This window comes from Pollicipes pollicipes, unplaced genomic scaffold (assembly GCF_011947565.3).
Source record: "Pollicipes pollicipes isolate AB1234 unplaced genomic scaffold, Ppol_2.1 Scaffold_6686;HRSCAF=7923_pilon_pilon_pilon, whole genome shotgun sequence".
NCBI lineage: Eukaryota > Metazoa > Arthropoda > Thecostraca > Pollicipedomorpha > Pollicipedidae > Pollicipes > Pollicipes pollicipes.
In genome coordinates this window covers 45,994,375-46,010,488 of record NW_023596921.1, presented here as the reverse complement: position 1 = coordinate 46,010,488, position 16,114 = coordinate 45,994,375, and the positions used below count along the sequence as shown (strand labels likewise).

Genomic DNA, 16,114 nt, shown 5'->3' with positions numbered 1-16,114 from the left:
GTTAAGATAAAAGTGTGCCTTCGTTGAGGAATGATGCGGTTAAACATATGTCATACAGATCAGAGAATGAGAAGGTCCATACTCGAAATTTTTGGTAGAAAATATGCCTTGTCAGAACTGTGCAGTAGACGACACGTTTGAGGAATAATTCAATATATCTCCACATCACGATGCTTTTGTTGCGATGATACTTGTTAATCTCACTACCCTATGAACAAGTATATGGTCTGAAAGGGGTATAACAAGTCTCCTAAAATAATTTATCATTTTTGTCTCAGCTGTATCTGCCATGTCGTCAGTCGCTTAGTGTTCTGAGATGTAACAGAGCTAAAATAATTATCTGTCCACCGCCAGGCGGATAAAAGGCCCAGAAATTCGGCTCAAGATATTTGGCAGTATCATCTTAAAACTGGCTGCAAGCGTATGCTACTGCTAAGCTTGAATATTGCGGTCTCCTCGCAATCAAGACAGAGCCTCTCAGTCGCAACAAGGGTGCCCTGCCACTTCAGCATGCCTGTTTCCACCATGGTCAGGCACTTTGCCGTGCCAGAGACCTCCACCATCCAAGGACTCTGCAGCATGGCAAATGGTGGGGCCTTCTCTCAATCGTTATGGGACTTTCGCCATGTTTTTTCTTCATCATACACTATCCTTAATTATTGAGGCCCCCTGTCGTTCACGAGAGGCCCTACTCCTAGATATCAATGGGACACTCTCGTAATCAGAACGGGTATCCCCTGTTGTACAGCGGCTGGAAGTCATCCATTGTATCTGTCTGACCGAGCTGCCCACTGCACCATGTAGGGGCCTGCTCTCGATCAAAGCAGGGGCCTACTGACGCCCTCGACCCTTAACCACCGAAAATGTTTGTTTTATTGTAGCCTGCCGCATTTCTGTATGATAGTGGCCCCACGCAGCACAATCCTTCCCGACCAGACCCGAACCCGCCATGAATGGGACGTCCTGTAGATGATAACTACGTTACGTCATGACTGGGCATTGTGACATCATCATTATGCTGACTGCGAGCGCCAGACCTGTGACGGTTTTCTAGTATCCTTAAATTCCGCGGTGGCCCAAAGCATTCGCGCGCTGAAGGTGTCTCACGACAGGGTGGTCGAAGCTGGCGTCAACGGTTTACCGAGAACCACACTTCATCTGGTTATCATCCGGGTTGAGGGGGCTGAATCACATCGCACGACCCGTCTCCATTACAAAACTTATTTCACCGCTCACCACTCCTTGTAATCCTGCATGACTAATTGCTGATCTGGCGTGATCGCTTTTGGCCATGGCCGCGTGACTCAGCGCTGCCTGTGTTTATTGTCATTGACGGATGTTTACCAATTAGTCAGAACTGTCCGAGGCCAGTGTATGCCCACGCCGTTACAATTACCGAGGCCGTGTCGCGGGATGCGTTTCCTTGCGCCGCCGACAATTACCGCTGGCGTATCTAATGAGCCGTGCTTTGATCTCAGGCGGCTTTCACCAGCTCTCGGTCGGCGCTCTGTGAGCCGGCGCGCCGTGCGGGTTAAACCAACATTCCGAACGTGCACGGATCAGCTGGAGACATGACCGAATCCGACAGTTCTGCCTCACGCCGCTTGTTTTGATTATGGTACCAGAATAGGGCAATCTGCTACGGATTTCTGGTGGCGGCATCTCGCGCTGAAAGAGATCAATCAGTTCCGGTTTTCTCTGTTGCGCTACTGAGTCATTATTAATGCCGGACCCAGCAGACCCTGACGTGCATCTTCGCTCACATCAGTCGGCACATACGTTGCGTTTGTAGATGGAGGTCACAATCATTGGCGGGTTCAGTGAGCATAGTTTTCGTCATGTTAGAGATACGGCAGACTGTAGAGATTTTGAACAGCCAGGCTCATGCTTATTCTTTTTTATACCGTGCACGCTCCGTTCATAATCTTATGTTTCATCGTCGCTCCCACCCATTTTCTCCAAATTTTAAGCCATCACTTTGCAGATAAATGTCGACGGAAAATTCAAACTGCTGAACAAAGTCACATGAATCAAAACGGACATTGGAGCTTACTACGCTTGCAGCCTACTTATGTTTCAGTAACTGTTAGTCACTTCGTTTTTGGGACATACTGAAATTGTACATGGCTCCCTCCTCATGCGACGCTAGAAAAAAAAAACGCACGCAGCAAGAAATACAGCATAACCGAATGGTTCATAGCGTCCATTTCACTGTTCAGATAACAAATAGCAGATGACTCGCCAGCCCAGACCGTCAAGCTCGCGCAGGGTGTGAATTCCCCGGTGAGGAGGTGTCCTGAACGTGACTCCGACTGGCCAAAGCTGGCAAACATACGAATTGTTGTTGAGGGTAACCAGCGGCCAAAACTGAAAACAGATGCTACTTTTTCGTTGTCTGGTGATGTTACTCTCTCTGGTGTTTGCGCTGCTACACTTTTCTTCCATGCTGGCGTGACGGTTTCAGTGGTGGCACTTTTCATGTGAGCCGATTCGCAGAATCCTCTCGAAATTGACCCACCACACCGCAATGCGCTGCAGTAAGCCAATGCGATAATGACCGGAATTTTGGAGGTACAGTTGGGAACATTTCCATTTTGGCTGGAAATGTAGACGGTATTTGACTTTCCCGTCGCCCACAATGAACGCAAGCACTCTCTGGCTTATGGATATCCCATACATGGCATGTGCCCCGTACTGCATGACGACATTCAAAGCGTTCCCGACATGTTTCTGACCGACCGCGAAGGTTTTTTTTTTAACTCTTTGTCCGCCTCCCGGTTGCAAACTGGGGTGGTGTCTCTTCCAGAACCTGATACCGGCTTCTCTTAGCGCTTTGCCAACGTCAGCTTTACTATGCCAAATGGGCTTGCGATAACTCACTGAAAGGCTTTCACTGCTTTCGTTGCAACCTTTACCAGATCCGCCCCGCTGCGTTTGCTCATTTTACGTCGTGCGAGGCGCCGCCTCTTCTTCGAAGCGTTTGGTCCCATCGTATGCGGTTGTCTTTGCTGCCCCCCCCCCCCCTTAACATGAATATTCAGATGCAGGTGCTCCGTGGTCTGAGATCTGTGACTTCGTGTACCCACATCGTGGGAGCTGCAATGTTGTGAAGAGCACACCAACCATGACGGTGTTGAGTGTGTGCATTGGCATGACGTCACAGAATCTGACGAAAATATCACCCCTTGAATTTCTCCCCAAATAAAGTGGCATAGAGCCGCTAGGTTCATCACTTAGAACCCTCGGTGGACGGAGGGCACACATCTTCCCAATCGATCGTTCTGAGACCAAAGAGGAACAAGTGACTGCCGTCGTGAAAGTGATGTTGCGGATATCGCACCTATTCATTGACCTATGACGTCATCTCTAAAGGCTGGTAGAACAATGCTTACGGCACGTAAAATTCGTGATGCCACATATAAAACCAGTAACATGAAATCCGCATTAAAACATTTTAAAAGCAAACAGGTCACTTTGAATCGCTCGAAAAAGCCTTCGAGATCAAGCAAGGTCAGGAGCCGTTTCTAACCTGGATTTACCTCATTTTCGTTCCAGGCCAGCATTTTAACCTTGATCTGACTGAGAGGGTCATTTTGCCCGTTTCACCAAAAGGGGTTGCTTTGTACTTTTCGGGAAGCCCTATTTTGGCGCTTCTTTTCCCATGCAGTAAGGTGGACATTATTTGGGGTCGAATGCCAACGGGAGAGATCAAACCGTTCGCTGCTTGGATTTCTCACACGTCAAGTTATGCCTAGATATTGCTCTCATGACAGTAGCACAATAATGGGCCCAACGATGAAGCATGCTTCACCATCTGTTCGCTAGCCGCTCGAGTGAAAATGACTCCATCGATGCTGACTATCTATCGATTTGTGCCAGGCATTGTCGTCTGCGCCATAAAGCCACCTGTACGGAAAAGACACGTTATAATTTCCTACGAGTCATAACCGCATACACGAATTTATCTCAATATTTTCGACATGTGCCAACGGCGTTCCGCGTCGAAAAGAAAGCTGTTGGAGTATGTGCGGAGTCCAGCGAATGGTTAAGTTACTGGGGTATGTCCGCAGTCCACCGGATGGTTAAGCTATTGGAGTATGTGCAGAGTCCAGCGAATAGTTAAGTTATTGGAGCACTGTGCGCAGTCCAGAGGACGGTTAAGTTATTGGAGTACGTGCGCAGTCCAGCGGATGGTTAAATTATTGAAGCATGTGCGCAGTCCAGCGGATGGTTCAGTTATTGCAGTATATGCTGAGTCCAGCGGATGGTCAAGTTATTGGGGTGTGTGAGCTGTCCAGTGGATGGTTCGTTAGCGACTGGCCAGTCTGGCTTCGTGAGAAAGCCCGCTAGCCCCACCTTCAGCCTCGTCGCTATCGATGTGGAGTGTTATCAGCCCGCGTGTACCTATGTTCGGCAGATGCTGCAGCAGCGGCAGCGGCGGGGCCAGGAGCGGGCTCAGCAGCCGCTGCCGGCTGAGCCGCTGCGTCTGCCGCATCCGCTGATGCTGTACCCGCTGCTGAGCGGCGCAATGGCCGGAGCAGGCTACGCCGCGCCGCCAGAGGGGTTCAACCTCCAGCCTCCGGCCTCCAATCTCCTGGTGAGGGTCCCGCTCACCCAGTAATGGCCCTGTTCACCCGGCGGGGGCCTTGTTCACTTGGCGATGATCCTGTTCACTCGGTGGGGATCCCTCTCTGGGGAAGGGTCCTGCTCACCCGGTGAGAGTCCTGCCCATCCAGCGAGGGTCCTGTTCACCCGGTGAGGGTGCTGCTCACCCGGCGAGGGTGCTTTTCACCCGGTGAGGGTCCTTTTCACCCGGTGAGTGTCCTATTCACCCGGTGAGAGTCCTGCTCACCCGGCGAGGGTTCTGCTCACCCAGCGAGGGTCCTGCTCACCCAGCGAGGGTCCTGCTCACCCGGTGAGGGCCCTACTCACTCGGCGAGGGCCCTACTCACCCGTTGAGGGTCCTTTTCACCGGGGAGGGTCCTGCTCACCCGGTGAGGGTCCTGCTCACCCGGCGAGGGTCCTGCTCACCCGGTGAGGGCCCTGCACACCCGGCGGGAGTCCTTTTCATCCGATGAGGGTCCTCTATGATCACATGGCACCTGGTGGGACTCATCTGCGATAATCTGGTGAAGCGTTACGTGAGAGTTCATATAGGGATGTAAAATACGCACTTCTGTGCTGATCTGAGTGGGGGTGGGCAGTGGACGGACAGGCAGTGAGCGGTGGCTCGACGGGCAGTGGACAGTGGTATGGATAGTCAGTGGATAGAAGCTCGATAGTCAGTGAACAGTGGCTGGATAGTCAGTGAGTAGTGGCTGGACAGTCAGTGACTGGTGGCTCGACAGACAGTGGTCAGTGGTTCGACAGTCAGTGGACAGTGGATGGACAGTCAGTTGTCAGTGGCCCGAAATGCTGTAGGTACGATTAGTCATGATGTTAGAAATGGTGCTAACGTGAACCAATTTGCGTCCCCTGTTCGCAGCGAAGTGATTCGATCATGTAACAGTCAAAGTCTGCCGTGGCTTGCAGGTTGTAATGGGGCCAAGAATGGATAAGAGCCTGATTAGTGACCACGAATGTCCAGGAAACTTAAAAAGTTTGCCCTAAACGAACATATGAATTAGTACCGCTTATCTCCCTGTTGTTGGAGCACCGACCCCAGTCAGGCGGGCCTGCTGAGCAATGTTGTCCGCTTCAGGCGTGCTCGTGGACTTCTATACCCCCGACAGCAGAGCGGCCTGCAGCCACCCAGCAGGACGGACCCCTCAACCTCACGAAGCGGAAGCGGTCGCCGCCGCCGCCGCCGCCCGCTGACTCGGATCGTCCACCAGCGCCTCCCGACCAGCCGCTCCTGCCGACGTCTCTCCTTCCGTACGGCCTGGTGACACTACCGGCCTCCCCTGCCGACTGTAAGTGAACTCGGCCGCCCGCGTCCCGGATCACCGCGGCCAATGTGACGGCTTTGTCGAGCCGGGAGTCAGCAAAATAATTTTCTAGAAAACAGACCTCCGGCGTAACTCGATTTAAGCTGCAGAATAGGTCGATAAGATCTGCCATTTGCTATTTTACTTCGAATTAAACAGGCTTAGTTGTTCGTCATGGTTTTTATCTGCGAAAACATTCTGGTCCCGATATTCGCCTTTGCTCTGCCATGCGTGTGATTGGCTGTTGGGAGAAGACATAAGCATTTAGTGCTCGTCGTCGGCCGCCTCGACAGACCCGCTGGACCCGGCCTCGTGTTCACGCTCTGGCTCGGCACTGGTGGGCCAGCCGTACGGGGAAGGCCTGCCGCTGCACATGCTGTACCCGCCGGCCAGCCTCTTCGGCTGCCTGACGCTGACGTCACCGACGGGCGTGACGTCACCCATCATGACATCACCGGTGGCCATGGACGGCGGGTCGCCGGCGGAGACCACCTGCACATGTAGGTGGCTTCCCACCCACAGAACCCGCGGCTGGACAGCGTGTCAGCTCCGGCCTGGTGTCACCGGGCAGCATTCTGCTCTAATTTGAAGATCTTTCTGCCAATGATGTGTCAGAGACCTGGCTGATCTGCGCCCGCAACTGCACAGACCTACGTTATGTTCTGGCCTCGCATCGATTGCGAAAAGGCAAATTTCGTGGGAGCTTCGAGTACTTGATGCATGATTTTGCGGCAAGTTTTGGTAGTCCGCCGAACAAACTTAGCCGTTGCTAACCGCGGTGATTTCCCACTTACAGCCAGGTTATTCGGAGCGAAAATAATCCGACAGCAGCGTAGGGACACCGGAGGGAAGCCACATGTCAAGCGGCCCATGAACGCCTTCATGGTGTGGGCTAAGGACGAGCGGCGGAAAATACTCAAGTCCTGCCCGGACATGCACAATTCCAACATCAGCAAGATCCTAGGCGAGTGGGCCGTGTCATGACTCGGGGTCGCGGGCCGAGCACGGGATATCTCTCGGCGCCGGGCAAGTCGTTGAAGAAAGTGGCTTCCTTTGCAGATATTGTAGGCATAAGTTTGCATAAGGTTGCCACCTCCTTGGATTGATGTAAGCCAGCCTGCCAGCTGAGGACTTTGTGTTTTTAAGGGACGTTTGTCGCCTGGCGATGCATGACTGGAGCAGACACGGACTTGTCGCCGACGTGACCGTGAACAGAGCCCGGATCCCTCAAATGGGAGTGAAGCAAAGCTTTACGAGCTGATGTTCGGGGAAAGCATTTGTGCATTTATATTTAGACGAGAAACTTGGTGTTCTGTGTAGTATGTACTAGGGGCAATCATTCACCGGCTGTTACCAGGTTCAGACTATTGTCCCGAACCCACAACCTGTACTTCTTCACCTGCTGACATCAGTGCTTCCTTACTCCACCGCCAGGGGCGCGATGGAAAGAGATGACCAACGAGCAGAAGCAGCCGTTCTACGACGAGCAGTCGCGGCTGAGCAAGCAGCACATGGAGGAGCACCCCGAGTACCGGTACCGGCCGCGGCCGAAGCGTACCTGCATCGTGGACGGCAAGAAGCTGCGCATCTCCGAGTACAAGGCGCTGATGCGGCGACGCCGGCAGGAGATGAGCGGCCTCTGGTGTCGGCCGGGCCCGCTTCGGCTGCCCAGCCCGGCTGCCTCGCGCGACTCGGGCTCGCCCTGCTCCCCACCAGCGCTGCACACCCAGCTGGCGCCGCTGGTCACGCCGCGGGCGCCGGCGTAAGGCCTGTGTGTGATGGCGCTGGGGAGCGGTGCTGCCGCCGGCGTCCTGCTGGCGGCGGTGGATGGTGGCCGAGGAGGCTTCCGTCGGCGGCGGACGGTGGCCGAGGAGGCTTCCGTCGGCGGTGGACGGTGGCCGAGGATTCCGTCGGCGGCGGACGGTGGCCGAGGAGGCTTCCGTCGGCGGCGGACGGTGGCCGAGGAGGCTTCCGTCGGCGGCGGACGGTGGCCGGGGAGGCTTCCGTCGGCGGCGGACGGTGGCCGAGGAGGCTTCCGTCGGCGGTGGACGGTGGCCGAGGAGGCTTCCGTCGGCGGTGGACGGTGGCCGGGGAGGCTTCCGTCGGCGGTGGACGGTGGCCGGGGATTCCGTTGGCGGCGGACGGTGGCCGAGGAGGCTTCCGTTGGCGGCGGACGGTGGCCGAGGAGGCTTCCGTCGGCGGCGGACGGTGGCCGAGGAGGCTTCCGTCGGCGGCGGACGGTGGCCGAGGAGGCTTCCGTCGGCGGTGGAAGGCGGCCGAGAAGACCTCCGTCGATGGTGGGCGATGGCCGAGAAGACCTCCGTCCGCGTTACCCGCTCACACGGCGCGTTGGGTTGCGAACCGAGCTGTGGGATTTACACGACCCAACTCGTCGGTCTATCGCGGTTGAAGTCTGGATGCTAATGAGACTCGGTTGAAGGAGGACATCAGTGGTTTAAGGCCGTCTCATGATCCTATGCTCGGCCGGGCGAGTATGAGTGGTACGTGGCAGTCTATTTGTTGTCAGACAGTCGGTTTGAAAGGACGAGAACCGTTCGAACAGTTCGATAAGTTGGTTGGCTTATTAACTGGAAGTTAATTGTCTCTGTACCAATTAACACAAATGTGCACTGAGCAGCACTAGTCCAAATGTCCAGTTCTATTGCCTGACCACCGAAACCTCCAGCTTTACTTTCATAGTTGAAACTGTCATGTGGGCTGGAACGCTTGAAACAACTTTTTGGTGGTTATAGGGACTTGGAGACTGTTATGCTCACCAATGTAGCTTGTTTATGTTGTGTCAGTGAAAACATTGATAGCGAATAGTATTTCTTAATGTGCCTTTTTAGGTTATGAGGTGACCGATGTTTGCCGTCTCCTCAGCCTTTTCTGTAGTTTTTTCCTCATGCTGGGCGGTGAAACACTCACAAAAAACTCGCAACACATTGCTGCCGAGGATTCCCATCAATTGGAAGGACATGATTGCGTTGATTGACAACGTGATGTCTGGCTGTCTTGTGGCAACGCTTGCCTCCGTTGCTCCACTGCTCGCTGATACTCAGAACCCTTCGAAAGCAGAAGATAGCATTATGAGCTTATTTTTAGTGGCACGTGTGCTTTCTAGTCCCCGACTGGGACCAAAGAAAATGTATTTGATTGTTTGTTTAAGTACTTTGATGGGCATTGTTTTGACAGACGTGACATGCACTGATGAGAGGCTGTCTTCCACTGGGAGACCCGTGTGGTCCCGTGTACAGAAGCTAAACACTGATCCGCTTCCTGCCCCGCTAGGAGGGCCAATGGAGTGATGAGCTAGTTTTCGCGCCATGAATGGAGCGTTTTGTCTAGTTTAGCATGACTTGCGTGACTGCAGTGAGCCTCTCTCGCTTCATGCCTGCGCCGGATAGGCAGGGAGACGGGGCAGCACATGCCATAGTTACACATGCCTGCAGAAGCTTACGACCTGGAGGTCGAGGCCGGGCCTGCGGCGTTGTCTCGCGGGTGGCGGCGGGCCAGCGCCCGGTCTCCGGTCCCGGTCGGCCGGGCGGGATCACGTTCCAGCGAGATTGCGCCATCGGAACTGCGCTCTGGACCATTCTTGCGCTGTGCGCAGCCGGTGACAGGTCCCTGTCAGCGGGCCAGACGTGGCCGTCTGCAACAGAGATGTGAACCGCGTCCTCCTCGTCAGCTGCTCACACTTCCCAACTGTTGCGCTGGCGGGTGATTTGTCTCCCGCGATCTGAGGAGGAAGTCAAGGAGCCCAGGCTCAACGCGGGACGGGTTATGTTTCAAGGGCCGAGCTTGATGGCCCATCTCGTCCGTCTGCACTCAGCTGGATGACCCGACTTTGATGTTGCCGCGCTTCAGATGGCGTAAAAGGAAGTGGAGAGTCGTGATTTTCTCGAGTATTGCAGACCCCAGGTATGTTCGCTTCCAAGTGTTAGCACCTGAACGCGGACAATTCGTGTGCATTTTTGGACTATAACAGCTACGTCTCACTCACTGGAGGGTCGTATTTCCGTGATGCCGTTTGTTGTTGAACGGGCACTCGTCCTGAGGCCGGACAGGTGCTTGGATGGCGCATTAATGACTATGCCGCTCCTATAACGCAAGTGTCGTGCAGACCATGCTCAAAATACTTCGAAATGCTTCCGAGAACCAGCTTGAATATCTATAGTCATAGTTCTCTCGAGGCCTTCTCTTTGATTATAGCATTGATTACAGATTTTTAGCTTAAGTGATCCTTATTGCCACGAGATTTCTTCGGAAGTGCACGCAGGACGATAATGAATATTCCCGCAGGATCTTCGAAACAGGTTATGTATTCAGTTTGTACAGTAACTGCGCTTGCAAACTGCTCCTGTTCCATGCCCAAACACAGTCTTTTGTTTGTTGCAGGAGTTGTGTTGTATAAATATGTTGTGTAAAACGTAGACCTAATACGTTTTTTGAAGACTGACACGATCGTAGCTTTCTGTTGTTTGCAATCTGGTGTATTGAACGCATACTTTTGCCGGGATATTGATGTTTGCGTGTGTGATGGTCTCACATCAAGTGTATTGATCGGTGTTGATTGTTGTTACTCTGAGCAATGCTTGGAAGCTGGAGGGTCCTCTATTGTCTGCGAGGGCTGTTTTGTCGTGCCAAATATGTAGGTAGTATAACTGTGAAATATATTCGAATTTCGTTGAATTTGGAATCCGATGCGCACGACCACTTGCACCGCAAACATGTGTGCGTGAAAACCGGTAACAAGTCCACCTGAGATTACGTCCGTGTACTTATTCATTCAAAATCATACCATGTACCTGCTAGTATGGAAAGGGTACCCGAAGTTTTTGTACTTAGACATCTACTTCGGTTTTCAAAATGTGTGAAAGTGATAACATTTACAACCAGTTAACATGCGCTCGGGTGGGGGTCAAATGATCCCCCAAAGGTTTTTCCAGAATGGTTTCCGAACGGCGCGGCGTAGCCACGCCAAACTTTGAGTAGCTATAGACAATTGAAAAGCGGATCATTTGATAGAACAAATTAAATGTGCCTTGTAAGGTCGCTGGCCTATGGCAGGTCAAAATCAGGCCATGGTTTCAGCGAAGGCAATTTCTAGGGAAACGTTAAATCTGATCGAACAGCGGAGTGCTTGACAAAGCCATACATCTCTAAGATACTTTTTAGGCAACACAAATATTTTATGAGGAAATTACGGTGACCTAAGGTCAGGTATGAACGTTAGACCAAGGTCAAAACCAACCTCTTTTATTACTCGAGGGGTTGCTGCAGGAGGTAGTTTCTGGTGCTCATTTCGAATTTATTGATAGTAGGAACCACATTCAACATCTTCCATTGGCTTCTTAGAGGTTTGAATAGGTCACTGACCTGAGATGACCTAGGTCGACATTTTGTTTTTGGGAACATACTGCCTAGCGTGATCTTTGTCGCTTATTCAAATGCAAAACTCAGAGCGGTCTTGTATGATTTTGGTCCCCATGACTTTCAAAGGGTCAAACAAGGTCACTGACCTTAAGTGAGCTCGTGACCTTTTTCTTAGAAAGTTATCTAGGTTCTGGAGCACTTTGAAGATCAGCCTGGAATTTGATCTTGTTTGACCTTATTTGACCCGCAGTTTATAACCCGGAAACCTCAATCTTGGACCTAAGTGAATTCACGTACAGATCAACACACCCCGTAAATTTTGTGTCTCTACCTTTCCTAGTTCCCGAGATCTCAGGGAGGGGGGGGGGGGGGTCAAATTGAACCCCCTCACCCGAGCAAAGGGTATCTAGCCGGCCACCCGGACGCGTGTTAAAACAATACGTGGGCCGAGATCATGACCCATTTTTTATCGAGAAGATAATCTCCAGAATACGTAAAATGTTCATGAAAACTCGCAAATACAGTTGCCTGGTAGACGACTAACTGTTGTTACCCAATGCGCACCAATCTCACAAAGAAAACATGTCATAACTACCAAAGACAATGAATTCTTTAACCCAACATTCCCAACACCGACTGCATGATACATTGAAACCAGACCACCAATATCTACGATCACCAAATGAAATATGGTGAAGAAAATTGCAGAATGACAAGAAGGATCACACATAACGAGTGGCTTCATGCAGCCAAGACCTGGCAGCGTCCAACGACGAAAAGGAGCCAGATTCATTGGTCACCTCTCCCCATAGACCATCACACGCTGGGGGCTTCACGACGCACTCAGCTGCTGAGGCTATATAGCAACATCACACGCTAAATGTTAAACATCGACGCGTGGGTAGACCATTACCCGGAAGGCCCCATCTCCAATTTCCGTGGCTATGTACCGAACGACATTCGACCTTCTACGCTTCTCACCTACGCCACTACGCCGCTCTAAGTAAGAACGGCCAGTGTGATACTCTCTGCTGCCCCTTGTTGGCCCCAGCCCCATACAGAGTTTTGGATTCCTGGCGCGCTTCATTACCCCAGTTGCAATTGGTCACGCCGCTCAAAAATGAAGGACAGCGCGGATACGTTGACTCGACTATACTCTGTGCCTTTTAAACGCCGGTGGTCGGGCCACGCGGCACGCGGAGGCAGTTGCTGGCCAAGTAGTGCTGACCAGTGCCTAGCAGATGGGGCCGCAGTCTTCCGTGTCTTCGGGAGCTGGCTCTGCGTGCAGGGCCCAGGGACAACAGCACCAACTCTGGGAGGAGCCGGGGACAGGTTTGACCATTGTTTGTGCTGGAAATTGCATTGGAGGTATCTTTATATTTTACTGGCAACGTAAGCCACTCATGACTTAAGTCAGTCGTTCGCTGTGCTGGTCAGGTGCAGGAACGCCGACACTGTTGGCGCTACTGCCCAACTGTGCTTATGATAAAATGCATTGTAAATAATTATGTGCCTAATGAAAAATAAAACTGTGTTAATCTGTGCCTAGCTCAAATCCTCGGTCATTCAAAACCGCTGGTTGCCTTGAGACCCCCTGCTACGAGTCTCCTTCATATGTCCGCTCATCAGCATCGTGGGAGTGTCATTTGATCACTGAGTTTAGAGCCCATGAGTTCTCCTGGACCCCGGGGCCCTTTGATCGAGCTCTGATCAACGCCAGCTTGTGACCATCTTTTCGTTTTGATCAAGCTGAGCCAACTGAGTCCATGTTTTTGCAGAAAAAGAGCACTAGCATACTATACATACGTCATGCAAGCCAAGGTCGGCGTTGGAGGCGACCCATGACAAGCCGACCAGAAGATGGCCGGTCCTCCGGGAAAGCCCCTCGAGGGACAAACCCCAGCGGGTCATCCTGCCGAACACACAGTTTACACGGTAAACATGATCGCAGTGGAGCGACCGGACATGGAGGCATCACAGCCGGGAGAGCAGGCGACACCGTCGTCCTCGCCTGATGCAGGGCCGCGGGCAGCTCCGCCGGTGAAGCCATCGTCCACGGGGCAGACTGGATCGCGGCCGACAGCAGAGGTGGCGCTACGTTCACTAGAGTAGATGGCGCTGCAGGCAACACCGAAAATCCGACCGCGGCTGGCGGTGCGGACGGCGCGCCAGGTCACAGGGGCCGGCACAGGCAACGCCCAAGACGCAGCCGGAGCCTTGGTAACGGGAGGGGGCACGTGGTGGACAAAAGACACCCTGCGGGTGAAGGACCCGCAAGAGGCATGGGATTTGGCCAGGTGGATTTCAACGGGAACAGTATTTTTGTCTTATCATATTTGTTTATCTGACTTAATTGAAGCAGAGGCCACAAGTCACCGGAAAATGCATCGAAAAGATCGAAAATTATGTGCGCCGTCGGTAGAAAAAGACATTTCCAAAACACCAACGTTGGCAACCACCCAGAGCGAAGTGATTTGATCAGAACAGTCTGTAGTCACTGCTGCACATTTTCATTGTTTAAAAAGAAGGAAGTGATGCCGTGAATTATGACATGCGAGATATAAGCTCTCACGACGGGAACCTATCTTCAACGGCTTATCAGGCACATCATTGCGCTGTCGTGGTTGTCGACTTCTGCTAGAGTTCACCACGCGGTGCGACCGCGACGGCGCTGGATGCATCGAGTAGTTCGCGTCCCCACCGCATGGTGGCAGATATGCGACTCGCGCGGGCAGAGAAATGCAGATTCTGCCTCTAGCTCCTGGCAAATACCACTCCGCCCATCGCAAAGCCCTGTACCATACTGAAGATGCTGGTGCCTTTGCTTTAGAAGATGCCGTGTGACTTAAGACTAGATCTATGAGCAGTTGGCTCGCGCGGCGCCTCAGGTGAACCGCAGTCCGGACCTGGTCAGCTCCGCTGTGAGCCGCCCAGCCCAGGCCAGTGAGCCCAGTCAAGCCTGAGCAGCATGGCTTGCAACTTTTGCCTGTCGTGGACCCATGAAGGGACACGCATTTGACGCGTTTCGTGACGATGGGATAGCTAACGCTGACCGTGACGGTCCGGACCTCGGGTCGCGTCCTCCATTTCGTGTTGAAGCTCGCCGAATAGATGGCGCTCCAGTCGGCAAGCGGTGTCCCCTGACTAAATGCATCGAGGTTGAGTGGGCGGGGCGACTAGTGTAGGGTTAAGGTGTCCTGCACAGTGTGTTTCGCTCATTTCGTTATTTTGTGTGCCAAAAAAGGAATTACGCCCAGCGATCATTTCGAGACCTTTAACGACAAGATTGGCTACGTGGAATGATTGAGACGAGGTATTAGTATTACGGATACCATCATTGCTCGGACTTTCGTTCTCGTCTAGTGTGCTTCTACATGCAAAACGTGTCGGCCAAAAACATTCAGCTGAACAAAACATTAAATTGATCACTCGAGCGTTAAAAGTTACTCAAACTCCAAAGTAAGAGCCTCTGAGCGGAAGACGGAACACCTTGGCACTCAAGGCTCCTTAAAAAAACACATTTAGTTACTCCATGTACTTGTACTTGGATGTGATGCGTGTAACAGCTTGATAAAGGAGAACATAACCTCAGTGCCTCTCCCCCTTGAATACGATGATGCGCAGGAAGCCTCCCCCAGTGAGAAGGCCCATTTTGTTCAAGAGTCCCCTGAAAAATCCCCCCCATCCAAAACCCGAGACGTCACCACTGCCTAACTCCATTAAATGATCACCATTTCAGTTGGTAAGCTTTAACTTGATGCAACGCACCACGAAGTTAGACTAGTTTGGACCTAGTTTCAAACACAGTCGGGCGATTCACTCATGAGGTACCAAGGGAGCCCTAAAGATGCCCCCATATACGTCCAGCTTCAAGAGGACGAATGCAGGAGGATGTTGGTGGGGTAGGGGATAGGGTGCTCAGCTCTGCACCCGTCGATCTTAAGCTCGGACCTCTGCCACACCACATCCGTATCCCACATGGGACCTTTTAAAGGTGGGCCATCTTGAAATGGCCCTTGCAGTCGCTGACATGTAAAGCTCCAATCACCATTATTAAGGTGAGTGTTCCGCATTCGTGTGGGGTTTTGAACTGAGATAGCCATTTTGAGGATACTTCAATGCAGTTCACAGCCTTTTTAAAGACTTAAATCCTCTCGCCTCTGTGCTTGACGCCCACGAACTTGTGCAAACTTTTCGTGCAGACTATTTCAAGGTCACCGATATGTTTGTGGCGTCATACAAACGTCATGCGAATACCGCCACTTCATTGGCCATGCAAAGCTCAGGGCCAAGGACAAACATGCCATTCGAATTGGTCGTGTCTGGCGCATGTTAGCACGATTCGTGGCATCAACGGCAATCAGTTGGTATTCGATCATTTTGATGCAGTGAGCGCAAATCTTGAACACAAGTTACATGTCGTGCCCTATAATACAGGCTCTTAATGGTGTTACCTTATGATGGAAGTAAGGCGGGCAATCGAACAACTTAAAGATAGCGCTATACCTGAGCATGTGAGTGCAATTAAACAATCTACAATCACGGACAAACATACAAAGAAACACCACGAAAAAGGACAAAAACACGCGCACATAACGATATAAGGGCTTTGTAAACACGCGTCAGCACGTGCATCACATGTCGGCAGGTTGAAGCACTACATGTGAGTCAGCTCTCCCATACAATGCCAGTTCTGACACAACTATCTGTCAGCGACTCTAACGTCGTACGAACGTTCCATGATGTTTTCAAACGATGATGCATTAAGAAACCTTTTTACTAAATAGCAAAACTGTGCTGTCTAGAGCGGC

General features: G+C 52.1%; 2 protein-coding genes across 2 annotated transcripts in view; one reads left to right on the top strand and one right to left on the bottom strand.

Moving 5' to 3' along the window:
- Positions 1 to 4,417: 4,417 nt before the first annotated feature.
- On the top strand, positions 4,418 to 7,735 carry LOC119107827 (transcription factor SOX-5; the record flags this gene model as incomplete). Its single annotated transcript, XM_037231386.1, is given in 5 exon segments — positions 4,418 to 4,597; positions 5,702 to 5,912; positions 6,221 to 6,427; positions 6,724 to 6,891; positions 7,362 to 7,735. Coding segments are annotated over 5 exon segments (1,098 nt in total). The 3' UTR covers positions 7,694 to 7,735.
- A 5,496-nt stretch (positions 7,736 to 13,231) lies between these two features.
- Positions 13,232 to 16,114, bottom strand: part of LOC119108429 (uncharacterized) — a 32,080-nt gene continuing 29,197 nt past the window's right edge. Inside the window, exon 4 of the mRNA XM_037232000.1 lies at positions 13,232 to 13,451. Within this exon, the coding sequence (XP_037087895.1) occupies positions 13,232 to 13,451 (220 nt within the window). The remainder of the gene's footprint in view (positions 13,452 to 16,114) is intronic.